General features: G+C 40.4%; 1 protein-coding gene across 5 annotated transcripts in view; it reads left to right on the top strand.

Moving 5' to 3' along the window:
- The first annotated feature begins 1,933 nt into the window (after nt 1–1,933).
- The window catches only part of LOC139169284 (ankyrin repeat domain-containing protein 26-like), a 97,029-nt gene continuing 71,615 nt past the window's right edge, over nt 1,934–27,347 (top strand). For 3 of the 5 annotated variants that reach the window (XM_070755238.1, XM_070755237.1, XM_070755234.1), the window contains exons 1-13: nt 2,047–2,124; nt 4,551–4,798; nt 5,809–5,923; nt 6,584–6,757; nt 7,633–7,739; nt 10,669–10,806; nt 11,013–11,161; nt 15,534–15,567; nt 15,822–15,891; nt 16,977–17,037; nt 17,846–18,039; nt 21,677–21,770; nt 23,362–23,426. In XM_070755238.1, coding sequence (XP_070611339.1) covers nt 4,560–4,798; nt 5,809–5,923; nt 6,584–6,757; nt 7,633–7,739; nt 10,669–10,806; nt 11,013–11,161; nt 15,534–15,567; nt 15,822–15,891; nt 16,977–17,037; nt 17,846–18,039; nt 21,677–21,770; nt 23,362–23,426 — 1,440 coding nt within the window. In that variant the 5' untranslated portion in view covers nt 2,047–2,124; nt 4,551–4,559. Of the gene's footprint in view, nt 1,967–2,046; nt 2,125–4,271; nt 4,799–5,808; nt 5,924–6,583; nt 6,758–7,632; nt 7,740–10,668; nt 10,807–11,012; nt 11,162–15,533; nt 15,568–15,821; nt 15,892–16,976; nt 17,038–17,845; nt 18,040–21,676; nt 21,771–23,361; nt 23,427–27,347 lie in introns of those variants that run through there. The other 2 variants (XM_070755235.1, XM_070755236.1) reach the window with 2 other exon arrangements.

The raw sequence follows: 27,347 nt of genomic DNA, 5'->3' as shown, positions 1-27,347 counted from the left end.
CTTTGAGCAATTTTTATCTCCTGAATTTTAGAGGTGGTCATCCCTAAGAATGTTATTATTTGCCCTACCTGGATAGTAGTGTAGGAGAGAAACGGAACTTAAATCATTGATTGGCCATAAAACAAATCATTGATTGGCCATGCAAGATTATTGTTTAAAAAAAAAGTACCTGCAATGTAAAACTCCATGGGAAGAGATGAGATCAATGAAAGATGAGAATAACGCTGATATCAGATCATCATTGGATGCTCTGGTCACAATCAGTTGGTGGGGCATGGGGGTGGGCAGATCTTTCCATTTGTGTCCTTGTTTCTCATCTTCACACAGTTGAATAATGCTTGTCTGTTCTTGGGGTTCACTGGAGAAGAGCGGTAGTACTGACATGTGCATAAGACTCTGCATCTTATGTACTTGTGTGTGATTTCAAGACACAAACATTAAAGCAGGGGTCTTCAAACTTGGCAACTTTAAGACTTGTGGACTTCAACTCCCAGAATTCTCCAGCCAGCATAGTTGGCTGGAGAATTCTGGGAGTTGAAGTCCATAAGTCTTAAAGTTGCCGGGTTTGAGGACACCTGCATTAAAGGGTAGAGCTTGCACCATGTTATTAGTGCTTATTTTGTCTTTTTGACATCATAGTTAGGAATGGACATATTTTCCCAGTAGGATTGCCAGTTGACAAGGTTAACCTAACCCCCAACATTTTTCCCTTAGACTATCCATGACTGACCTCTCCAGGTTCCTAAGAGGTCAGTAAGGGGCGTGCATAAGTGCACTAGTGTGCCTTTCGTCCCGTCCAGTTGTCTCTCCTTATCTTATTTATCTTTTCTTCCTTTCATATATCTTCTCTATTTTAATATCTTTTCTTCTATCCTTTTCTTTATATATATTACTACATATATTACTTCTCTTCAATGTGTATTGTGTATTGGACAAAATAAATAAAATAAATAAATAAATAACAGCTGGAGTTCCTTCTTATGGAAAAGGCTAGCAAATTATGAATTACTGTATTTTTCGGAATAAGACATACCTGCCCCCCCCACCCCAAAAGAGGGCTCGTATTTCACAAAAAGGGGGTTTTGTGCAGAGGGTTTGGGAAGCCTATAGAGTGCTTCTGGGGGCTGGGGAAGGCAAAAGCACCCCCGGTTTTGTGAGGGGAAAAAAACAGGCAGGTGTTTCCCCCCCCCCCAAAATGGAGGCGTTTTTGCCTTGCCCTAGCACAGGGGGTAGGCAAAGGTAGCTCTTCTATGACTTGTGGACTTCAACTCCCAGAATTCCTGAGCCAATCATGCCAGCTGAGGAATTCTGGGAGTTGAAGTCCACAAGTCATAGAAGAGCCACCCTTGCCTACCCCTACTCCTGACCAAGACTTCGCCCCTTCAGCGCTCGCAGAATTTTTTTCCCCCACCTCCTTTGTGGTAAAGGAAGAATAGGTCTGATGTAGTTTTCCAACGCGGACGTCATAAAGACGCTGCTCCCTCTCTCCCCACTACACTCGGTCGCTTAGTATAAGCTATCGCGAGGTATCCCGATCTCAAACGAGAAGCTAAATCGTCGCGCACGCGCCAAAAACGGAGGGGGGGGGGCAAAGTTCTGCCGAGCATGCGTTCTGTAGGTTTTTAAGATATAGTCACATCTTGGATAGGAAACGGCACTTCCGGGTCCATTTCTCTAAAAGAAAGTTGAGGTTTCCCCGCGGGCAGAATACGGCTGGGGAGAGACCTCTATGTTTAATACACCTGAAAAGAAAGACAGCCTTAGAATGTGAATATTACATTTTAAAAACGGCGCCAAGGGTAATCTGGAAGTAGCAACCCTTCATAGTTAGAAGAATAGAGTTTAAGAGAGGCTCGCTTTGCAATCGGGCGAGTCTATGGTGGCCTTATATTCTCGCCGTTTCTCGCGATAGTACGCAGGACGTAACGGGACCGCGGGAGTCCGAGTGCTCTGGGAACGGTTAGAGGTACTGTATACTGATGTGACAACCCGACCATTGTGACGTAATATACCCAGGGGGCGTGGCCCATTATTTCCACCGTTCATCGCGGATTCGGTCCACGAGCGAGGGGCGTTTCATGCATGGATGCGGTCCGCTGAAAGGCGCTCAGCCAGATAAAACAGGTATTACAGGCTAAAGCAGGGGTACGCAAAGTTGGCTCTTGTGGACTTCAACTCCCAGAATTCCTCAGCCAATCATGCTATCTCGGGAATTCTGGGAGTTGAAGTTCACAAGTCATAGAAGAGCCAACTTTGCCTAGCCCTGGGCTAAAGCAATATTTGCTGCTGCATACATTTCCATTAGGAGTCATGCCGCTAAACGGAAGTACAGTATTTAATCATAATCATAATAACAACAACAGTTGGAAGGGTCCTTGGAGGTCTTCTAGTCCACCCCCCTGCTTAGGCAGGAAACCCTGCACTACTTCAGACCAGATGGTTATCCAACATCTGCTTAAAAACTTCCAGTGTTGGGGCATTCACAACTTCTGGAGGCAGGCTGTTCCATTGATTAACTGTCAGGAAATTTCTCCTTAGTTCTTAATTGCTTCTCCTTGTTTAGTTTCCACCCATTGCTTCTTGTTCTACCTTCAGGTGCTTTGGAGAATAGATTAATTCCTTCTTCTTTGTGGCATCCATTGAACTGCACCCATCCAGTTCTGTCTCCAAACTGGAAGTGGCCTATTTTTTATTTATTTATTTGTTTGTTTTGTCCAATACACAATAATACACAATGAGGGTTATAAAGGATATAAGTGCACCATTGTGCCTACCGTCCCTGTCCTATTGTCTACTTTTATCATTACTTATCTAATGTTTTATATGTACAAATTTTCACCCTATAATTGTTTGACAAATAAATAAAATAAAAAAATAAGAATGTATTAAAGGGGGAATAGAGGAGAAAATAAAGGAGTAAAATATAACTATGAGAGAATAGCAGGAAAAGATACAGTAAAATACATGATGAAGGTTATAGAGGAGATACTCATAGTAAAATATATCTAAGAAAGAATAGAAGCGAAGATATAGGAATAGAACATATCAATGAAAGAATAGAAGAAGAGATATAGGAATACTGTAGAAGAAAGGTATAGGAGATATAGGAGAGTAATAGGACAGGGGGCGCAAGGCACTTGTACTCGCCCCTTACTGACCTCTTAGGAATCTGGATAGGTCAACTGGATAATCTAAGGGTAAAGTGTTGGGGGTTTGGGGATGACATTATGGAGTCCGGTAATGAGTTCCACTCTTCGACACCTCGGTTACTGAAGTCATATTTTTTACAGTCGAGTTTGGAGTGGTTAATATTAAGTTTAAATCTGTTGTGTGCTCTTGTGTTGTTGTGGTTGAAGCTGAAGTAGTCGTCGACAGGCAGGACATTGCAGCATATGATCTTAATGTACGTGTGATAAGTATGTTGTTTGAAGGGGCATCTTGGTGCTATACTCCAATGAGGAATGTGTCAGATCACCTAGAATTTTGACAATTATGCCATCGTTTTGGAAACAGCCTATATCCAGAAGATTTTTCAGAACAAGATATGCAACAAAATCTATTTGAGAATGTTAATAAACTCTGAATAAGAATTCTCCATGAGATGAAAAAAGAAAATTCTACAAATTCTATAAACTAAGGAAATAAAAATGACAATTCCAATTGGTAATTGGAATAATTACTTTTTACTGGATTACAAGAGACTGCTTAAAATATCGGAGAACTTTGTTTGAATAAATTACAGAGAAAGACTTTCATTTAAAAAAATGCAAAGTTTATTTGTAAAATGGGAAAAAAATTATTTATATCTTGATATACTGATTTTGCTTACATAGTGTGTATTTTTTCCTTTATGTTGTGGTTCAGCCTGAGGCTGCTCAGGGACCAGCTGTGTCTCTGCTGGCTCCATGCCCGGAGGAGGAGGACAGCTAAGAGGAGGGGGCTGAACAGTCGGACAGTGGAGAGGAAAATCAGGAATGGGACGAAGGAGAACAGCATGAGAGGGGGGGGGCCTCTCCCCAGCCAGTAGCTTGGAGTCATTAGGTGATGAGGCTCAAGCCGTCATTGACATGCGACAGAGACGTTCAGATCAAAGAAAGGAGCAATTAAAGAAGTATTATCAGCACTGAATTAGGAACAGCTGGGCTTGGGTGTGGTCCTCCTTAGCAGGGTTTAAAAGGCAGGCAAGCCCTTGAAGCCATGTGGAGTGTTATCAATTGGAGTTACGGTGACCTGCTTTGTTCTCGACGTCCTGGCTTGTGGCCCAGCAGTTTGGAAGACCTGTGGGAGGTGTAGGTCTGCTATCTACAGCCTCGTCTTGGCAGCAAGAATCCTGTATTGCTGCATGGACTTTTGCCTTCATGGATATATCTGAAGATACAGCGTTTTCCTGTTTGTAAGGACATTTTCTGTTACCTGTGTTTTTCTTGAATTTTATAAACTGCCTTTGCCTTTTACCGGTGTGTCTGGCTTCTCTTTTTGGGTTGGTCTTGGCTTCCGGAGTGACCCAGACAGAACACTTTATAACTAGTTTATGTATCCTAATTTTTTAGCATCCAAACATGAAGCGGATGAAGAAAATCCTCCGGCTGGGGAAGAAGGCGAATGACCGTCAGTCCCCATCGCTGAACGAAGTCCCCGTGGCTTGCGCCTCAGCCCCAGGCGCTATCTGTAGCGGGGGCTATAACTTGGAGATCAGGGATCTGAGTAAGCTCCACCGAGCGGCGGCCGAAGGAGACCTCGGGGAAGTCAGAAACCTCCTGAGAAAACACAGCTTAAATGAAAGGGATAAAGCTGGCAGGTGAGAAGGAACAGGCCTGGCCTCGATTCCCGCCTCGGCTTCACGTAAAGATCAACTCTCCTCTTCATCTCTCCTTGGTTCCTTGGGCCAACTGCTCTCCATTCAATGGGCTTCCAAGGAAGGGATTTCCCCCAGTGAGGCCCCTCACCGGTCCAAAACATGTCCACGTGGCAGACTCTGTGGGTGTCATAGGGACCTGGGTAGCAGAAACATCTTCTCCTGAGGTTTCCCTCAACGCTTCTTCACTATGTGGGAAGGGGACTTTATGACCTCTTGATGGCATGAGGCGCTAAACTGGATTGTGTCTTTAAAAGAACCCCTTAAAAGAATAAATATAAAGCCCTTCATGGTACCAGGCCAGATTATCTCAGGGACCGCCTTCTGCTGCACAAATCCCAGTGACCAGTTAGGTCCCACAGAGTGGGTCTTCTCCAGGTCCCATCGACTAAACAATGTCGTTTGGCGGGACCCAGGGGAAGAGCCTTCTCTGTCGTCATCAGTTGTTAATTTTAGATGAATTGAAAATATTTGTATATGAACTCAAGCAGATAATATTCACTTCTGTATTTTAGGATTTATTGTTTCTTGCAAAGTATAAAGTGTTGGTTTTGACCTATAAAGCCCTTCATGGCATCGGACCAGAATATCTCTGGACCGCCTTCTGCCGCAGGGGAAGAGCCTTCTCTGTGGCAGCCCCGACCCTCTGGAACCAGCTCCCCCCTGAGATTAGAATTGCCCCCACCCTCCTCGTCTATAATAATAATAATTTTTTAAAAATTATTTTTTCAACTATGAAGAACTAATTAACAAAGTCTGCAATTTATATTGTAGACTTTTACCACTGAATGTACAGAGTACATAGGTATATTCCAGTTCATCAAATGCTGAACACTAGTTTTGAAATACAGTTCAAAGATTCAAAATAAAAATGTTCTTAAGAAAATGACGTATTCTATTGTTAGTTACTTATTGACTGAATATGGCTTTTTTAATAATATGGTTTCTTTTAGAACACCATTGCATTTTGCCTGTGCTAATGGACATACAGAGATGGTTACGTACTTGGTGGACAACAGATGCAAATTAGATAGCTGTGATAAAGAGAAAAGATCTCCCTTAATGAAGGTATGCATTTAAAATAGTGCAAATTTAGTAGTAGTATAAAGCCAAATTTCTATAACTTCTGTTTTAATCAGTATAATAAATTGTTAACATTGCTTATCAAAAGAGACCAAGAAAAAGCTGTAGCTTTGTTTGGTTTAAATTATAGGCAGTATTACCAAGGTATATGAAAATAAGTTGTAGACCTAACATCTGCCTTCTGCCGCACGAATCCCAGCGACCGGTTAGGTCCCACAGAGTTGGCCTTCTCCGGATCCCGTCAACGAAACAATGTCGTCTGGCGGGACCCAGGAGAAGAGCCTTCTCTGTGGCGGCCCCGATCCTCTGGAACCAGCTCACCCCGGAGATTAGAACTGCCCCCACCCTCCTTGCCTTTCGTAAAGTTCTTAAGACCCATCTCTGCTGTCAGGCATTGGGGAACTGAGACATCTCCCCTGGGTCTATACAGTTTATTCATGGTACCGTATGTTTGTTTGTGTGTATGTTTGCTTTTAATAATGGGTTTTTTAGTGTTTTTTAAATTATTAGATTTGTTCTTACATTGTTCTTGTTATTGTTGTGAGCCGCCCCGAGTCTACAGAGAGGGGCGGCATACAAATCTAATAAATAATAATAATAATAATAATAATAATAATAATAATAATAATCTTCTTAAATATTTAGGCGGTGGAATGCCAGCAAGAATTCTGTGCAGTTTATCTGCTTGAACACGGAGCAGATCCCAATTTGAAGGACATAGACAAAAACACGGCCCTCCACTTTGCTGCCAGTAATTCTAATGTATATCTAGCGAAATATCTGCTTGAAAAGAACGCTGACATGGAAGCACAAAATAAGGTAAAATTTCAGTAGTTTACTTAAGATATTAAATAGTTTTTGATTTTGTATAAACCAGTACATATTCAGATTTAAAAAAAAACGTTTTAACATCATTTACGGAAAAGAAACACTGTGTTATTTACTGAGAACTAATGTGTAATAATAAGTATCTATTGCATAATAAAATGGAACTTGAGACTCTTCATTCCTTATTTTGCTTGAATAAGTTGACTACAATTTGTAATTTACCTTTGAAAAAGCTTTTGCTAGCTTTCACATAGGGGTTTGTTTTGGGCATAGTTAATCATAATCTCAGGTTCAAATGTCTTGTAAGCTACCCCTTCCTATTGTTAAATAAAAGTAGGAGGAACTTAGCATATGTTCCTTGGGTGTAGTTTATCTCAGCTTATTTACCTCATTTAAGTATTGCCCACAAGATCATATGCTGCAACGTCCTGCCTGTCGGCGACTACTTTAGCTTCAACCACAACAACACAAGAGCTCCCACACACACAAACGACCGCACTTATATGGTACAACATTATACTCCCACTATTGCAGCTTCCGGCCACCAGAGGCACTACAGTCTACGCACTGTAGTGGAGACTGTAATGGCGGTGAGACAGCAGCAGACTGTGTCTGCTGTACTGGACGGTACAAAGCGATGGAAGGGGCCAGCAGGGGACGCCACATTATTACGGTACCGCTATGAACAGCCTTGAATGGTACCATATGTTTTTCTATGTAAACTTGACTATGCCTTATTTTCAGGGGGTGCCTTATATTAGCAAATTCTGCAAAACCTCTGACATGCCTTACTTTCGGGGTACGCCTTATTTTTGGGGAAACCGGGTATATACACACATATATGTATTTTTTTTCTTAAATTGCAGGATGGATGCACACCGTTAATTGTTGCTGTGGCTGAAAATAATCAAGACATGGTAGAGTTTCTTCTTGAACAAAAAGCATCGCTGGACGCCACAGATAAAGTGGGAAGGTACAGTTTGGGTCATGCAGTGGTAACCCTTCCGAGATTTTAGGATTGTTTTTAAGAGTTTGTGCCACTGAATATAACAGATAATCAGTCTGCTGGAATAACATTTTCTCAATATAAAAAAATATTTATTAATGGCTCGATGCTGTTGTTAACATTACACTGAAGTCTTAAGCTAAAAGTTTTTGTTTCCAGCTGTATTATAAACTGCCTTTGGGGTCAAAAGATAAAACTTTGAAAATAAAGAAAAAAATGTAGGTTTCTTATAATAGTTTACATTTAAAGAAAATACTGATGTTTCTGTTCAATTCCACTTTCAATTTGTTTCCAGTAAAAGTACATGGGTAGCTTTTATACTTAGTTGTTGTGGTTAGCTCTGGCCCAGCTCCTGCCCCAATGAATGTGGAGGTGGGGGAGACATCCACATGCCGCAGGCCTGTTTTGCTCCCAGTAGAATCTGCCGATGAAGTTTCCTCTGACCAAGGAAGCATGAGTGACAGGGAAGAAGGGAGTTTGGCAGACAGCCCAGGAGGAGATCAGTCATCAGTATCATCCCTGGATTCTGAACAAGAATTAGTGACACATCCACGCATGCGTAGAGTGATGCACAGGAGACAACAACTGAAGGATTATTACAAGAGAAAATGAGGCCACCTGTGGTTGGGTGGGGCTGCTGTAATTAGTTCTACAGATAAAAGTGCAGCCTGGTGTTTTAGCCTCATGGCAGTTTATATGATTCATTGTTTCGTCAAGATCGTGGTTTTTGCTGTTCAGGATTGTGTGTGTGGACTCTCTGGACTTTAGAATTGGACTCAATTTCTCAGTTATTGGGTGAGCAATTGGACTGCATTTAACCTGTGCCTTGTGTGTACCAGAAAATCCCTTTGACATTTAAAAAGGGAGCTGTTTCTGTTTTTCTGTATATAAAAACTTTTGGGTTTTCCTTTTATTGTGTAGTGTGTGTCTTCCTGGACTAATTACCTTGTAATTACGGGCGGTTGAGACACGCCGGCAGAACACTTAGTTGTTGTTTTTTTGTTATAAACCAATCTTCATATTCGTTCTTCCCCCACATCTTTTCTTGTGGAGGGATCTTTCTGTTAGCATAATAATAATAGACCTTTATTACAGTCAAAGACCATCAATATAATAATAATAATAATAATAATTTAAAAAACAAGAAAAAACCAGAAAAACAGAACATCCAAGAACCGCTTCAGATTCTTAGAATCTAGACATTTTAGTATCTCTTTGATCCTAGTAGCAGATTCTTGGGTGATAAATGTAGTCCTTGACTTACAACAGTTCGATGACCATCCAAAGCATTAATTTAATGATTCATCCAAAATTAATGATAAACTCTAAAAAGTACACATGGAATCAGATTAGTAAATTACTCTCAGATGTAATTTCCAATGGCTCTCTCTCACAATAGAATTTTAAAAAGTTAAGATAGCATCACTTCTAAAACCTGTCAAACCACAAGGCAGAGTTTAAAGCTACTTACCAATTGGCCTTTTAGCTCCTACTACAACTCCAGGAAAGATTAATTTATTATTTATTTATTTATTTATTTATTTGATTTTTAAGCCGCCCTTCTCCTTAGACTCAGGGCGGCTTACAACATGTTAGCAATAGCACTTTTTTAACAGAGCCAGCCTATTGTCCCCACAATCCGGGTCCTCATTTTACCCACCTCGGAAGGATGGAAGGCTGAGTCAACCTTGAGCCAGTGATGAGATTTGAACCACTGACCTTCAGATCTACAAGTCAGCTTCAGTGGCCTGCAGTACAGCACTCTACCTGCTGCGTCACCCCGGCTCATTATAATTATAATTATAAACTGGATAGGTCCCATAATAGATGAACATCTGCCTGTGGGACAATCCGGCTTTCACTATGACTGTGTAGACCAGGTGCTAAGCCTAACAGACTTATACTGAAGCAGGATTCCAATCTTGCCTCAAAACCACGTCGGTTTTGGTGAAATGTTCGTATATAGTCCATTTATGAGATGCAATGCATTAAATATAAACTGCTCAAAAAAAAAAAAAAGGCTGCACTCAAAGAACGAATCCTAAATCTGAATGAACGAAATATTCTCATTGAATACTTCGTTCTGTACAAACTTGAATGTACTGACAACATGTGAAGTTGATTGTCAATCAGTGTTGCTTCTTAAGTGGACAATTTGATTTCACCAAAGTTTGACTTACTTGGAGTTATACTGTGTTGTTTAAGTGTTCTCTTTATTATTTTTTAGCAGTATTTATTTATTTATTCATTCATTCATTCATTCATTCATTCATTCATTTATTTATTTATTAGATTTGTATGCCGTCCCTCTCCGTAGACTTGGGGCGGCTCACAACATACAATAAACAATTCACAATAAATCTAATAAATTTCAAAAATTAAAAAAAAACCCATTATTAAACCAGACATACACCCAGACATACCATACATAAATTGCATAGGCCCGGGGGAGGGGGGAATGCCTCAATTCCCCCATGCTTGACGGCAGAGGTGAGTTTTAAGGAGTTTGCGGAAGGCGAGGAGGGTGGGGGCAGTTCTAATCTCCAGGGGGAGCTGGTTCCAGAGAGTTGGGGCCGCCACAGAGAAGGCTCTTCCCCTGGTACCCGCCACACAACATTGTTTAGTCGATGGGATCCGGAGAAGGCCAACTCTGTGGGACCTAATCGGTCGCTAGGATTCGTGCGGCAGAAGGCGGTCCCGGAGATATTCTGTATATGTATTGAATGAATGAATGAATGAATGAATGAATGAATGAATGAATGAATGAATGAATGAACGAATGAACGAAGCTTTGCATAATGTGAAAGCTCCCGTCTTTTTGCAAGAGGAAATAATGCTGAGTAAATGCAGGGTGTTAAGGTATTAGTGAAGGTTTGATTGATTGATTCTTTTTCAGAACTCCACTATTGATTGCTGCTTCTAATAACAAACATGACTTAATGCAAGTTCTCCTCCTTCATGGATCGAATGTTGACCATAGAGACAAAAGCGGATGGTCAACAAAAGATTATGCTGTGGCTAGCGAGGATTCCACGTAAGCTGAAACATTTGTCTTTTCATTGTCATATGAACATAAAAAGCATAACATGGGTTAAGATTAGATAACATATTAGCAGGGTGTTAAAGTAGCAGGCAAACAACCGAGTTATTGCTTTTTATTTAACACTGTTCTTCTGTGTTGATATTAATTTTGCTTTATTAAAATGTGTCAATATTGAATAATTTTTTTTCCCCATTTAGCTTCAAGAAGCTTGTTGCTAAATATTCCAACGAAAAAGATAGAGAAGAGGGTTCATTTGATGGTCAAAAAGTTCTGTCTATTTTAAGCAGCCCAGAAAAAGACCGAGACACTGGTATTACACTTGGAGCTCCTGCTAAAAATAAGGAAGGTAAAGTTTTATATAGTACAAATAGCTAGTCAAATAGTACAATTCTGCCCCTTCTCAAATGGAAGTATTGTTTGTAAAAATATTTATTAATTTATTTGTCAAGCATATATAACAGACCTGGGCAAGATGCGGCCCGAATTAATGACATAGATAGATAGATAGATAGATAGATAGATAGATAGATAGATAGATAGATAGATAGATAGATAGATAGATGGTAGATAGATAGATAGATTTTTATTGGCCAAGTGTGATTGGACACACAAGGAATTTGTCTTGGTGCATATGCTCTCAGCGTACATAAAATAAAATATACATTTGTCAAGAATCATGTGGTACGACACTTAATGATTGTCACAGGGGTCAAATAAGCAATGAAGAAGCAATATTAATAAAAATCTTAGGATATAGGGAACAAGTTACAGTCATACAGTCTACATGGGAGGAAATGGGTGATAGGAATGATAAGAAAAACTGGTAGAATACAAGTGCAGATTTATAGAAAGTCTGACAGTGTTGAGGGAATTATTTGTTTAGTAGAGTGATGGCGTTCGGAAAAAAACTGTTCTTGTGTCTAGTTGTCTTGGTGTGCAGTGCTCTGTAGCGACGTTTTGAGGGTAGGAGTTGAAACAATTTGTGTCCAGGATGTGAGGGGTCAGTAAATATCCCCCCCCCCCTCTTTTTGACTCGTGCAGTATACAGGTCCTCAATGGAAGGCAGGTTGGCAGCAATTGCTTTTTCTGCAGTTCTGATTCTCCTCTGAAGTCTGTGTCGGTCCTGTTGGGTTGCAGCACCAAACAAGACAGTGATAGAGGTGCAGATGACAGACTCAATGATTCCTCTGTAGAACTGTATCAGCAGCTCCTTGGGTAGTTTGAGCTTCCTGAGCTGGCGCAGAAAGAACATTCTTTGTTGTGCTTTTTTGATGATATTTTTGATGTTAGGTGACCATTTTAGGTCTTGAGATACGATAGAACCTAGAAATTTGAAGGTCTCTACTGTTGATACTGTGTTGTCTAGTATTGCATGCGTAGAGTGATGCATAGGAGACAACAGCTGAAGGATTATTATAAGAGAAAATGAGGCCACCTGTGGTTGGGTGGGGCTCCAGTAATTAGGGCTGCTGCTATAAATAGCAGCGTGTGGGTTTGGCCGTTGTGAAAGAGTATCTGATCGCAGTTCTTCAGGAATCCCGTGTTGCTCTTTTCTGGACTTTGTTTGTTGATTTTTCACGCCTTTGAAACCAAAGCAGAGCAATGTGTGGTGTGTGTGTGTGTGTGTCTCACTTCGTTGGAAGAAGAAGGGGTGTGAAGTTTCTTCACAGCTGGTAGCTAAGTACTTAATGACTGCTTAAGGGACATTGTACAGACTACCCGGTTGTTTTGGGAAGAGTGCTCTTTGCAATATAAAAGGAGTGCTTAGTTTATTTTGAATTTTGTGATAAAGAACATTGTTTTGAATTTTCAAACGTGTGTGTGTGTCTGAAATTTGCACCCTTGAATTTTCGGGAGGCTCCTACCAGAGAGCTCGGCAGAACACAAACTAGTTTTGGTGTAGGAGAATTAACAGGCCATAAGCAGGAAAAAGAGGCTAGTATGTCAACAGGTAACAACAATTTTGTCAAGGAAGAGTTCTACAGGTTCCTTGAGTAATACTCAACGAAGCGGTGGAAGTGATGTGCCGGTGCCTGGAGGCTGTTGGGGCCTGGAGGCTGTTGGGGCCTGGAGGCTGTTGGGGCCTGGAGGCTGTTGGGGCCTGGATGGGTGTCAACAGACTCAAGCTCAACCCGGATAAGACGGAGTGGCTGTGGGTTCTGTCTCCCAAGGACAATCCCATCTGTCCGTCCATCACCCTGGGGGGGGAATTATTGACCCCCTCAGAGAGGGTCCGCAACTTGGGCGTCCTCCTCGATCCACAGCTCACATTAGAACAACATCTTTCAGCTGTGGCGAGGGGGGCGTTTGCCCAGGTTCGCCTGGTGCACCAGTTGCGGCCCTATCTGGACCGGGACTCATTGCTCACAGTCACTCATGCCCTCATCACCTCGAGGTTCGACTACTGTAATGCTCTCTACATGGGGCTACCTTTGAAAAGTGTTCGGAAACTTCAGATCGTGCAAAATGCAGCTGCGAGAGCAGTCATGGGCCTACCTAGGTATGCCCATGTTTCACCATCACTCCGCAGTCTGCATTGGTTGCCGATCAATTTCCGGTCACAATTCAAAGTGTTGGTTATGACCTTTAAAGCCCTTCATGGCATCGGACCAGAATATCTCCGAGACCGCCTCCTGCCGCACGAATCCCAGCGACCGATTAGGTCCCACAGAGTGGGCCTTCTCCGGGTCCCGTCAACTAAACAATGTCGGTTGGCGGGCCCCAGGGGAAGAGCCTTCTCTGTGGCGGCCCCGGCCCTCTGGAACCAACTCCCTCCAGAGATTAGAACTGCCCCTACTCTTCCTGCCTTCCGTAAACTCCTTAAAACCCACCTTTGCCGTCAGGCATGGGGGAACTGAAACATCTCCCCCTGGGCACGTTTAATTTATGCATGGTATGTCTGTGTGTGTGACTGTTAGCATATGGGGTTTTTTAAATATTAAATATTTTAAATTTGTCTGATTGCTTATGATTTGTTTTTACATGTTGTGAGCCGCCCCGAGTCTTCGGAGAGGGGCGGCATACAAATCTAAGTAATAAATAAATAAATAAATAAATAAATAAATAAATAAATAAATAAATAAATAAATAAATAAATAAATACTGACGAACTCTATAAGCAAGGCAAACTAAGATAGCTTTGTTCCTTTTTGGGGGAAGGCAAAAAACAATTCTGGTTAGACATAGTAGTGGTGATTTGCCACATCCGTCTTCCAGTTGGACTTCTGAGAAATAGAATAGTAGCTGGGATATATTTATTTATTTATTGGATTTGTATGCCGCCCCTCTCCGGAGACTCAGGGCGGCTAACAACAACAATAAAACAGTGTACAATAGTAATCTAATACTAAAAACGATTAAAAGCCCATTAATATAAAAACCAAACATACATACATACATACCATGCATAGAATTGTAAAGGCCTAGGGGGAAAGTATATCTCAATTCCCCCATGCCTGACTGCAGAGGTGGGTTTTAAGTAGCTTACGAAAGGTAAGGAGGGTGGGTGCAATTCTAATCTCTGGTGGGAGTTGGTTCCAGAGGGCCGGGGCCGCCACAGAGAAGGCTCTTCCCCTGGGTCCCGCCAGATGGCATTTTAACTTGTTCTTTTTAATATTAGATTTGTATTGTATTGTTATTCATGTTGTGAGCCGCCCCGAGTCCTCGGAGAGGGGCGGCATACAAATCTAATAAATTATACAGTATTAATATCTATCTATCTATCTATCATCTATCTATCTATCTATCTATCTATCTATCTATCTATCTATCTATCTATCTATCTATGTTTTTATTTATTGGATTTGTATGCCGCCCCTCTCCGGAGACTCGGGGCGCCTATCAGCAACAATAAAGCAGTGTACAATAGTAATCTAATACTAAAAACGAATAAAAACCCATTAATATAAAAACCAAACATACATACATACGTACATACCATGCATAGAATTGTAAAGGCCTAGGGGGAAAGAGGATCTCAATTCCCCCATGCCTGACGGCAGAGGTGGGTTTTAAGTAGCTTACGAAAGGTAAGGAGGGTAAGGGCAATTCTAATCTCTGGGGGGAGTTGGTTCCAGAGGGCCGGGGCCGCCACAGAGAAGGCTCTTCCCCTGGGTCCCGCCAAGCGACATTGTTTAGTTGACAGGACCCGGAGAAGATCCACTCTGTGGGACCTAACTGGTCGCTGGGATTCGTGCAGCAGAAGGCAGTCCCTGAGATATATGATGTAATCATCCTGCTATTTCTTTTTAATTCATTTCTTAATTGAACCGTGGTATTTTTCAAGACTTATGGCCACACAATCAGTTTCTCTACTTGTTCTTAGAAGTTGAATGGCTTCCTTTTCCACTCTTTAGAACAGTGTGTCATACTTTATTGAACAAATAGAAAATTGCTGCTATGCCAGTGGAAATTCTATAAAAAAGCAGTAAAAGTGTTAAATCATGAACGTCCGTGCAGTCTAAGATGCAGTTGACTGCAAATATTGATACCAAATATAACTTCCAGTTTTAAAAATTGGAAAAGCTTACAATAAATATAAAAATCTAGTTAAATGTTTGCCAATTTTTATATAGTTACTAAGTTAGTATATTTTTAAGATATTTTTTGTCATTTAAACTTCTGCAGTTTCATTTACCCTTGTATAAAAATAAATCTTTATAATTTTTTGTCACTGGACTGTCTGCATCTTTATTTGTGTTGTGTGGTTTTTTTTACAGTTTTGGATAACCACTCTTCTGGATATTCTATAAGGTAAGATTTAAATTTTGATTTAAATTTAGGAAATTTTTGCTGAATTTGAAAATTAAGGGAGGCTAAGATAGATCTATTTCAGCCTTATTTTGGCCTCATCAGCTAGCCATACCCACTGGGACCTGAACCTGCAACCTTTGCATTGTAAGGCAGAGAATAATCCTCTAAGCTACAGTATTCAATCCCTTCAGCTCTGCACCAGGGAAAGGTTACATATTTTTGTGTCGAATCACATATATGCATCTCTGTTTCAGCAATTCTGACAAAACAGATGATGATAACTGGCTTTCTTCAGAAGAGGAGGAACTAGGCTTCAGTCCCAAGGTAGGATTTTCTACAATGAACACTGAAAATCTCTAATAATGAGAGACTTGTTATGATACTAATTAATACTTGTTTGGATCAAAAGAAACTTCAATTTAGATCTTAAGTTTAATGTAATATATACAGCTTGATCCGTGGTGGCACAGTGGTTGGGATGCAGTATTGTAGATTAATTCTGCTGATGGCCAATTGGCTGCACTTTGGAAGTTTGAGTCTCACTGGCTCAAGGGGGACTCAACCTTCCATCTTTCCAAGGTCAGTAAAATAAGGACCCAGATTGTTGGGGACAATATGCTGACTTTGTAAACCTCTCAGAGGGCTTTAAAGCATTGTGAAGTGATATAAAAGTTTAAGTGCTACTGCTATTGATTGTTATAGCTAATCAGTATTCAGACTTTACAGATGAGATTCTAAATGAAATTACTGGGAAACTAAAGCAAAATGTTTTAATCTGAGATTTGAGTGCAGCTACGGAATAAGGGTAGTTTAAATATCCTGTCCTAGTTTCAAGAATGTGAATACTACCGGAAAAATGCCCTATAATGTTTTCTGAATCAGAAGACATATTATGACCTGCAACCAGAACAAAATAGTAAAATTCATTTGCCTTGTTTCTGATACAGCAACATTCAAAATACCTTTAACTATTTCATATGAAAGAAAATACAGTGGTACCTCATCATACAAACCCCTTGTCATACAAACTTTTTGAGATATGAACCCAGGGTTTGGAATTTTTTTGCCTCTTCTTACAAACTTTTTTCACCTTACGAACCCACCGCCGCCGCTGGGATGCCCCGCCTCCGGACTTCCATTGCAAGCGACGCTCCCGTTTTTGCGATCCTGTCAAGTGGCTAGAATTAAAATAATATGTTTTTATCAATGCGGTATTATACTATGGATAAAGTTTGGACTAGATCAGGAAGATAGAAATTTCACACAGTTTTAAATTGCAGAATAAAATAGGAAATGGGAAGGTTGATGCATTTATAAGTCTAGGGTTTTTTTAAAGAGCAAAATGTAAAAATGATATAGCAATGCTGGTTACCGTGAAAACTTCTGTTCGCTTCAACTTTTATTCATAGAAACCAGAAAAACCAGGTTTGGCTCAGCTAATGAAAGTTCGACTGGACTTCTTGAAAAAATGTAAGTTGCTTGAACAAAACAAGTTATGATTATACTGCTTATCATACAAGAATTAGAGAGATGAGAAGGAAAATTTTACATAAATGGTATTTTACGCCAGTAAAACTAGCACACTTCCAGAGGAAAGGGAAAGGAAATTGCTGGCATGGTTGCCAAATAAAAGGAGTTTTTATGCATATGCTCTGGGAATGTGTTGAAGTTCAAAAATTTTGGAAGGAAGTACAGAATGAAATAAATAATATGCTAAACATTAATTGGATAATTACAAAAGAATTAGCAATACTAGTCAAATATGGGAAATTACGAGAATTTAAAGAAATCAAAACAGCAGCTTTGGAAAGCGCTCAAGCAGTAGTGGTATTAGGGTGGAAGGACAGCAATAAATGGACAATCCATAATTGGTACTGGTACATGGTGGACCACATCCACTTCGAAATTATGGAGATAAGATTAAATAACTTTGATGAAAATAAATTGGAGAAGCTGATGGCACGATGGAATAAGGTGAAAAATTATATCTTAAGTAGAATTTATGACGACAATGTGAAAAATAAATTCCAATCACTTTTTGTATGTAAAGAAATGTAAACCGGAGCTAAGGAAGAAATTGAAACTTATTGTAAATAATATAACCCCCTAAATGGTGGTGGGGTTTTTATTGGTGTTGGGCACGTTTTCCTTTAAGTATTTTTTGTTTGTTGTTAATTTAGTAAATAAACCAATTTTTTTAAAAAATATTATACTGCTTATCTACAGAAAACATTAACTGCGCTTTAATCTCTCTGTGTGTGTTTATATTTTAATGCAGTAGATGAGAAAGAATGCACTAGCCGCATAGAATCCTTAGCCAGTTCCCAGCAAAATAAAGCAGATTATGAACATGAAGAATGCAACGAACCCCTTCCTAAGCCTGTGCTCCAAGTCAAAACCTTCCCTCATTCTGTCCATTCCTCACCTGGCTCCTTTTCCAAATGTTCCCAGAGAACGTTGCATTCTAAACAGGTAATAAGTTTGAATTCATCCATTGTATTTTTGTTATTTATGTTTTTATACCCGCATGTGATTTTGTGAAGACAAAGAAAAGAAAAACCGGTCGAAAGAAAAAAGGCAAAAAAAAAATAGCCACAATAAGCAAGAATTAAAAGGTTCAGAAAGTTATTTTGCAAGCAGTAAGGAAGAAGAATGTCGTGGGAAGATAAAAGAAGAGAAGAAAAATGAAAAAGAGGAAGAACAAGAAGAAGAAGAGGAGGAGGAGGAAGAAGAAGAGGAGGAGGAAGACGAGGAAGAGGAGGAGGAGGAAGAGGAGGAGGAAGAAGAGGAGGAGGAAGAAGAGGAAGAGGAGGAAGGAGAGGAGGAGGAAGGAGAGGAGAAAAAAGTAACAGAAATGGAAGAGTGTTTCAATACAGAAAGAAAGGAAGAAAACATTAAAAAAAATTGGACCAAGGCAGAAGATAAGGAAGATGAACATGTTGACAAATTAGAAGGGAAAGAACATTGCAGAGAAAATGAACACGAGAGGGAAACACATCTGTTTAATGAACTATACAATGTACAAAATGAAAAGATGGAAGATGGGACTAATATTCCTGAAGATTTTAATTCTGGTCATTCTGAATCGTCACACGATCATAGAACTACTACCAAGGTAAATAAGAAACGGCCTGAACATTCAGTTGAAAAAGAATCCAGTTATGAATATCAATTTCAGAAGTTACAAAAACTCCAGAATAATAATAAATCGTCATGTGAGAATCCAAAACAATTTTTCAAAACTGTTTTGTCTTCGGAGAATATTGAGGAAACTACTTTCTCAACTAACTCTCATGAAAATAGCATGGATTCCATTCCAGATGACACTGAAAAGCACAAATCAGAAACCGAACTCAGAAAAAATACAATCACACAACAGAATGTTAGGAATCCTGATTCTGCAGGATATCAGATCCCTGGAGAAGAATGTGTGGCTTCAAAAACACTGGAAGAAGCAATATATGGGCCAACAATGTATAAATATCGTGAGGATGAACATCTGAAAACTTTCCAATCTGATTTGAAAGTAAGTGAATCTGTTGCAAAGGCAAAGACTTCATAATTTTTAAAAAACTGTACTTTAACTGTACTATAACTGTACTTATTATTATTATTATTATTATTATTATTATTATTATTATTATTTATTAGATTTGTATACCGTTCCTCTCCGAAGACTCGGGGCGGCTCACAGCAGCAATAAAAAACAATATAACAGTGGAACAAATCTAATATTAAAAACATATAAAACCCTATCATTATTTAAAAACCAAACAGCAACATTCATACCAAACATAAAACAAAGTATTAAAAAAAGTATAAAAAAAAAAGCCTGGGGGAAAAGTGTCTCAACTCCTTTATTTATTTATTTGTTTGTTTGTTTGTTTGTTTGTTTGTTTGTTGATTGATTGATTGATTGATTGATTGATTGATTGGATTTATATGCCGCCCCTCTCCGCAGACTCGGGGCGGCATATAAATCCAATAAATCCATGCCTGGCGGTATAAGTGAGTCTTAAGTAGTTTACGAAAGACAGGGAGGGTGGGGGCAGTTCTAATCTCCGGGGGGAGTTGGTTCCAGAGGGCCGGGGTCGCCACAGAGAAGGCTCTTCCCCTGGGGCACGCCAAGCGACATTGTTTAGTTGACGGGACCCGGAGAAGGCCAACTCTGTGGGACCTTATCGGTCGCTGGGATTCGTGCGGTAGCAGGCGGTTCTGGAGGTTCACTAATGATATTTTAATGGCCCAAGAGAAATAAAATCCATTCCAAATTATTTAGAGCAGGGGTCCCCAACCCCTGGATTGCAACCTGTTCGATACCTGACCGTGGGAGACATGGGCATTTGTGTTTGAAGCTCCACTTGCACGAGTGGTTGGCAAATGCACACATTATTATTATTTATTAGATTTGTATGCCGCCCCTCTCCAAAGACTCGGGGCGGCTCACAACAGTAAATAAAAACAATATAACCGTGGAACAAGTCTAATATTAAAAACATATAAAACCCTATCATTACTTAAAAACCAAACAGCAGCATTCATACCACATATAAAACAAAGTATAAAAAATAGCCTGGAGGAAAAGTGTCTCAACTCCTCCATGCCTGGCGGTATAAGTGAGTCTTAAGTAGTTTACGAAAGACAGGAAGGGTGTGGGCAATTCTAATCTCCGGGGGGAGTTGGTTCCAGAGGGTCGGGGCCGCCACAGAGAAGGCTCTTCCCTTGGGGCCCACCAAACGACATTGTTTAGTCGACGAGACATGGAGAAAGCCAACTCTGTGGGACCTTATCGGTCGCTGGGATTCGTGCGGTAGCAGGCGGTTCCGGAGGTAATCTGGTCCAATGCCATGTAGGGCTTTAAAGGTCATGACCAACACTTTGAATTGTGACCACATGTGAAGCTCCACTCAAACTAGCAGTGCGTGCTTGTGCTCAAACATGAAGCAAAAATACCCAAACTGGCTTAATAGTTCTTTATACACTTCGAGATGTTGATTTTCTATGAAACCAAAAATACCTATACAGTAGTACCTCTGTCTATGAACGTCTCTACTTACAAACTTTTCTAGATAAGAACCAGGTGTTCAATATTTTTTTGCCTCTTCTCAAGAACCATTTTCTATTTACAAACCCGAGCCTCTGAAACTGTAACCGGAAAAGGCAGGGAGAAGCCTCCTTGGGGCCTCTATAGAAATCTCCTGTGAGGAAACAGCCGGAAAAGGCGGGGAGAAGCCTCTGTGGGGCCTCTCTTAGAATCTCCTGGGAGGAAACAGAGCCAGAAAAGGTGGGGAGAAGCCTCTGTGGGGCCTCTCTAGGAATCTCCTGGGAGGAAACAAGGCCAGAAAAGGTGGGGAGAAGCCTCTGTGGGGCCTCTCTAGGAATCTCCTGGGAGGAAACAAGGCCAGAAAAGGTGGGGAGAAGCCTCTGTGGGGCCTCTCTAGGAATCTCCTTGGATGAAACAGGGCCAGAAAAGGTGGGGAGAAGCCTCTGTGGGGCCTCTCTAGGAATCTCTCTAGGAATGCATTTTTAGGGCAATTCTTGATACACACACAGACATACATATATACATATACATATATATATGCCCCATGATTTTGCGGAATTTGAAAATTAAGGGAGACTAGGATAGATCTATTTCGGCCTTATTTTGGCCTCATCAGCTAGCCATACCCTCACTGGGACTTGAAATTGCAAACTTGGCCTTGTAAGGCAGAGAATTAACCTCTAGGCTACAGTATCCAATCTATATAATCCAAACTATATAATATTGAAAATTAAAATTGATGCATTTACTTCTCACGATTGGTTGATGGAATTTTAACATTGTATTTTTCAGCATAGGTTGCCAAATATTTTTTTATTTTATTTCTGGGAATCTTGGAGCATCTTAGTAGTCAAAGACCACTGTTCTTGTTTATTGATTACAATAGATATGTGACTCTATATTCTTAGCGATACCCCCAGACAGTTTATAACTCCCTGATAAAATCATATAAATTAAAATTTTAGTCATAAACTCTAAAGAAGTCTTTAGAGTAATAACAGGACATTATAATTTTCAATTGCTATACTGTATACAATAAAGACTGAATGTCGTTCTTTCTGTTAGGAGAGACCTTCAAAAGAGGAAGAAGGTGGTGAACAGGATATTGCCAATAAAAAAACTATTGTTTGTAGGCAATCTTCAAATATCTCACCAAAAGGTAAAAGTTTTAGTTACATTAACTAGTATGCATCACATGCAAATTAGCAATAATAAAGTCACTTCTCACATTTATGCATTATAATTTGATTAAGCTAATAGTTTAATAACTAAAATTCATTAAATAAATACAGTAATTGATTATTGTCATTGTCATGAATTTTAATGTTGTTTAATATTATAAGATTAAAATATTGTTTATGGAAATAGCCTATTTGCAAATAAGTGATTTATTATGACCTGGACATATATTGGGATGTTATTGTTCTTTAAAGTGTTATATTTCAGTTTTCATGCTCTGTGTTTAAAATCTTTCTTTTCTGAAAACGACATTTTTTAAAAAATTTGGGGGCTGACCAAGAAGATTCAATTAATTTTGCTTAGCAGTATTTCAATAAAAGTAGTGTGCATAGCTATTGTCAGAACGCAGCTATGAAAAGTCCAGTAGTACCTCGTGATACAAACCCCTTGTCATACAAACTTTTCGAGATACAAACCCGGGATTCGGAAAACTTTTGCCTCTTCTTACGAACTTTTTTCGCCTGAACTCCGAACTTGGAAGTCTGCGGAGAGGGGCGGCATACAAATCTAAATAATAAATAAATAAATAAATAAAGTTCGGCAAAAGTTCGGGTTTGGCGTTCAGGTTCGTAAGGCCGCCGAGAAGCGCTGCCACCCGGCTGTCACCTTTTGAAACAGCCGGGGGGCTTCTCAGCGTTCTCCCGAACGCTGAACCCGGAGACTTGGTAAAAGTTCCGGTTTGGCATTTGTGTTTGGGAGGCCGCCGAGAAGCCCCGCCGCCCCGCTGTCACCTTGCCAGAAGAGCCATGGAGCTGTCGGCCGGTTGGGAGGCTTAAATGCAGTTGGGGATTCCCAATAGGGAATTCCATGGGCGGAGCTTTGACGTCACGGAGACGTCCTTCCTGGAGTCCACGTTTCGGCCGGACAGGAAGGACGTCTTTGTGACGTCAAAGCTCCGCCCATGGAATTCCCTATTGGGATTCCCCACCTCCGTTTGAGCCTCCCGGCCAGCCGAGAGCTCTGTGGCTCTTCTGGCAAGGTGACAACCAGGCAGCGGGGCTTCTCGGTGGCCTTCCAAACCCAAACACCGAACCTGAACTTTTGCCAAACCTCCGGGTGTTTCAAAAGGCGACAGCCGGGCAGCGGCACTTCTCAGCGGCTTCCCAAACTTTTTCCAAACTTCCGGGTTCGGCATTCGGGAGAACGCTGAGAAGCGCCCGGCTGTTTCAAAAGGTGACAGCTGGGCGGCGGCGCCGTTTTTGCAATTTATAGGTTTTTTGCTTGCACGCATTAATTGATTTTACATTGTTTCCTATGGGAAACATTGTTCCGTCTTTCGAACTTTTTGCCTTACGAACCTCCTCCCGGAACAAATTAAGTTCGTAAGACGAGGTATCACTGTATTTAGTTATTTACATTTAATAATTGCCCTATAATCTAGTTAACTCTTTTGTCTTGCCTTATCAAAGTGTGATAGAAGAATAGGACTGAGGAATGATAAATTGGGATGAATAGTGTCTAGCAATACTTTTCAAATTTGAATTGGCACAATTTACTATTTTATTTTATAGCTAAATCAACTTTGAGTGATGACAAACAGGAAGAGAAGTACACAGACTCTCCATGGGATTCAGAAGTAGGTTTTTAAAATAATCTGTGCTCTATGACTTCAAAAAAATACTTCCATTTTAAAATCTGTTTTGATTTATTAATCAGTTTTAGCTTCTAGTGTCCATGGATATGTTGTTAACTTGCTAAGCAGAGAACATAGAAACATAGAAACATAGAAGTCTGACGGCAGAAAAAGACCTCATGGTCCATCTAGTCTGCCCTTATACTATGTTCTGTATTTTATCTTAGGATGGATATATGTTTATCCCAGGCATGTTTAAATTCAGTTACTGTGGATTTATCTACCACATCTGCTGGAAGTTTGTTCCAAGGATCTACTACTCTTTCAGTAAAATAATATTTTCTCATGCTGCTTTTGATCTTTCCCTCAACTAACTTCAGATTGTGTCCCCTTGTTCTTGTGTTCACTTTCCTATTAAAAACACTTCCCTCCTGAACCTTTCATTATATCAGAATAATTATTTGAATCTCCAAGGAGTTTAATTTGAATTATTTTCCACACAATTACTTATAAGCTTTACTTATTTTGTATTCTCAAAGTGGCCCGTGAGAAAAATATTTTCTCAGGGAAAATATTTTTTTTTAATGTCAAATCATTTATTTGTATACAGAATTCTAGGAATTCATCTGCCTATATAGATAATGTTCTACATTATATAGATAATATTTTCCATGTCATTGACCTCTTTCTGTCTCAACACAAAGAGAGAGAGAAGAGAGACAGTAATAATAATAACAATAATAATAATAATAATAATAATAATAATTTATTAGATTTGTATGCCGCCCCTCTCCGAAGACTCGGGGCGGCTCACAACAATGATAAAAACAATATTATAGTAGCACAAATCTAATATTAAAAGAAATAACTAAAACCCTATCATATTAAAACCAAACAACACATACATACCAAACATAAATTATAATGAGCCTGGGGGAAAGGTGTCTCAAATCCCCCATGCCTGGCGGTATAGGTGGGTCTTAAGTAGCTTATGGAAGACAAGGAGGGTGGGAGCAGTTCTAATCTCCGGGGGGAGTTGATTCCAGAGGGCCGGGGCCGCCACAGAGAAGGCTCTTCCCCTGGGGCCTGCCAGAAGACATTGTTTAGTCGATGTGACCCGGAGAAGGCCAACTCTGTGGGACCTTATCGGTCGCTGGGATTCGTGCGGTAGCAGGCGGTTCCGGAGGTAGTCTGGTCCAAAGCCATGTAGGGCTTTAAAGGTCATGACCAACAACAACAACAATAATAATAATAACAATAATTTCAGCATAGGTAATGGGAATTAAGCCACTTTTTAAAAATAAGTGATGTTTGAGGAAATTAGAATTAAATAAAAGACTAATTTTATAATAACTGTATTTTTCGGAGTATAAGACACACTGGAGTATAAGATGCCCCTAGATTTTAGAGGTGGAAAACAAGGAAAAAAGTATTCTGAACCAAATGGTGTAGTACAGTAATATATTATTTAATAAAATACCAGTGTAGCAGAATACTTTTTACAACCACGTACACTTTTTACAAACTTCAAACTTGACACCTTTAAGACTTGTGGACTTCAACTCCCAGAATTCCTGCTCCAGTCATGCTAGCTCAGGAATGGGAGTTCGAGTCCACACATCTTAAACTTGCCAAGTTTGAAGACACTTTCACACCTCATCCCTAATCCAGGGGTTTTCAAACTTGACACCTCTAAGACTAGTGGACTTCAACTGCCAGAATTCCTCCTCCAGTCGTGCTAGATGGGGTAATTAGAAGGCAGAAATGCCCCCATTTTTGTGAAAAATGAGCCATTTTTTGCCTGTGTTTTTTCACAAAAATGAAGACATTTTTTTGCCTTCCCCCAGTGCCCAGGAGCTTCCCAGAACCTTTCCCCACACATTCTAGGAGTTGAAGTCCAGATATCTTCAAGTTGCCAAGGTTGGGAAACACTGGTGTATAAGACGCATCAATATTTCCACCCTCTTTTAGGGTGGGGGGAGGTATGTCTTATACCCTGAAAAATACAATACAGTGATCCCTCGAGTTTCGCGATCTCGATCTTCGCGAAACGCTATATCGCGATTTTTAAAAAAATATGAATAAAAAAAAAACACTTCCGCGTTTGGCTTCGGGAGTCAGCTGAGAAGCGCCGCGGCTGTTTTAAAAGGTCGCAGCCGGCCTGGGGGGCTTCCCAGCACCCCCCCGAACCCCCAACCTGGATCTTCCCGGCCGCCCACGCAAAGGGGAAACCCCGGCTCCTCGCTGATGCCCGCCACTCGCCCGCCTGCCAGCAAGAGGGGGAAGACCCAGGGAAGGTTCCTTCGGCCGCCCAGCAGCTGATCTGCTCGGTAGCGCAGCAGCAGCGAGGAGCCGAATCGGGGTTTCCCCTTTGCGTGGGCGGCGGGGAACGCAAACTCCACCATCTACACATGCGCGGCCATAGAAAAAAAGGGCACGCATGCGCAGATGGTGTTTTTACTTCCGCAACCCTACATCGCGAAAAATCGATTATCGCGAGGGGTCTTGGAACTGAACCCTCGCGATAATAGAGGGATCACTGTATATGAAATATAAATCAATATAGTATAGAGTCCATAATTGGAACTGTGTTATTATTGAAGGCTTGCTCTAACGTTCTATAGTTTTGCATTATGAAATTGTCTTCATGCTTAAAGGCTACTTCAGTTATAAATATATACTGTCTGTATTTAATAAAATATTTTTTGGTACGAGATTCTAGTGGCTTCTCTTAGCACATGAGAATAGTGATAACTGATACTGAAAATTTTGGAATACTAGTTCACTTTGCTTTTGGTCCTGAGTTATAATCAACTCATTTTAGGACCCAGGGGAAGAGCCTTCTCTGTGGCGGCCCCGAGCCTCTGGAACCAACTCCCCCCAGATATCAGAGTTGCCCCCACCCTCCTTGCCTTTCGTAAGCTCCTTAAAACCCACCTCTGTCGTCAGGCATGGGGGACTGAGATATTCCCTTTCCCCATGGCTTATAAAAATGTATGCATGGTATGTCTGTATGTATGATTGGTTTCTTAAATTAGGGTTTTTTAAATTAACTTAAATATTATATTTGTTTATATTGTCTTATTATTGTTGTTAGCCACCCCGAGTCTACGGAGAGGGGCGGCATACAAATCTAATAAATAAATAAATAAAATAAATAAATTAGTTGAAGTAGGTGTGAGAAAGGAGATTTGAAATTTAACATGTTGCACAGATCACATTTTGTGAATTTTTTAAAAAATCACTTTATTTTCTGTTAGGTTTTCTACTCTAATAAATTAAAACGGGAACAGCTCCAATCCTCAATACGAATGTCTGTCTAAACATTTCAGTTGTTTTATTTTATTTATTTATTTTATTTATTAATAGAGTTGAAAGGGACCGTTAGGTCATCGAGTCCAACCCCCTGCCTGAGCAGGAAACCCTACAGCACCCCAGCCAAATGGAAGTCCAATCTCCTCTTGAAGGTGTCCAGAGTTGGGGAGTTCACCACCTCTCCTGGCAGGCAGTTCCATTGGTTGATCGCTCTGACCATCAGGAAGTTCTTCCTTATTTCCAGGTTGAATCTCTCCTTGGTCAGCTTCCAACCATTGTTCCTCGTCCGGCCCTCTGGTGCCCTGGGGAATAAAGAGACCCCCTCCTCACCGTGGCAACCCCTCAAGTATCTGTAAACTGCTATCATGTCCCCTCTAGACCTTCTTTTTCTAGGCTGTCCATGCCCAGTTCTCTCAATCTCTCTTCGTAAGTCTTGGTTTCGAGTCCCCTAATCATTTTGGTTGCTCTTTTTTGCACCTTCTCCAAACCAACCAACTTACAAATTAAAATGGTTTTATGTTCTCAGTAATTAAAAGCTTTTATAATATGTTCAGGACCATATTTCTTTTTTCTAGAAAAATAAAGATAAACAAAATGGTTCTATGAGTA

The sequence above is a fragment of the Erythrolamprus reginae genome, chromosome 6 (assembly GCF_031021105.1).
Source record: "Erythrolamprus reginae isolate rEryReg1 chromosome 6, rEryReg1.hap1, whole genome shotgun sequence".
Lineage (NCBI taxonomy): Eukaryota > Metazoa > Chordata > Lepidosauria > Squamata > Dipsadidae > Erythrolamprus > Erythrolamprus reginae.
This window is presented reverse-complemented; position numbering and strand designations above follow the sequence as displayed.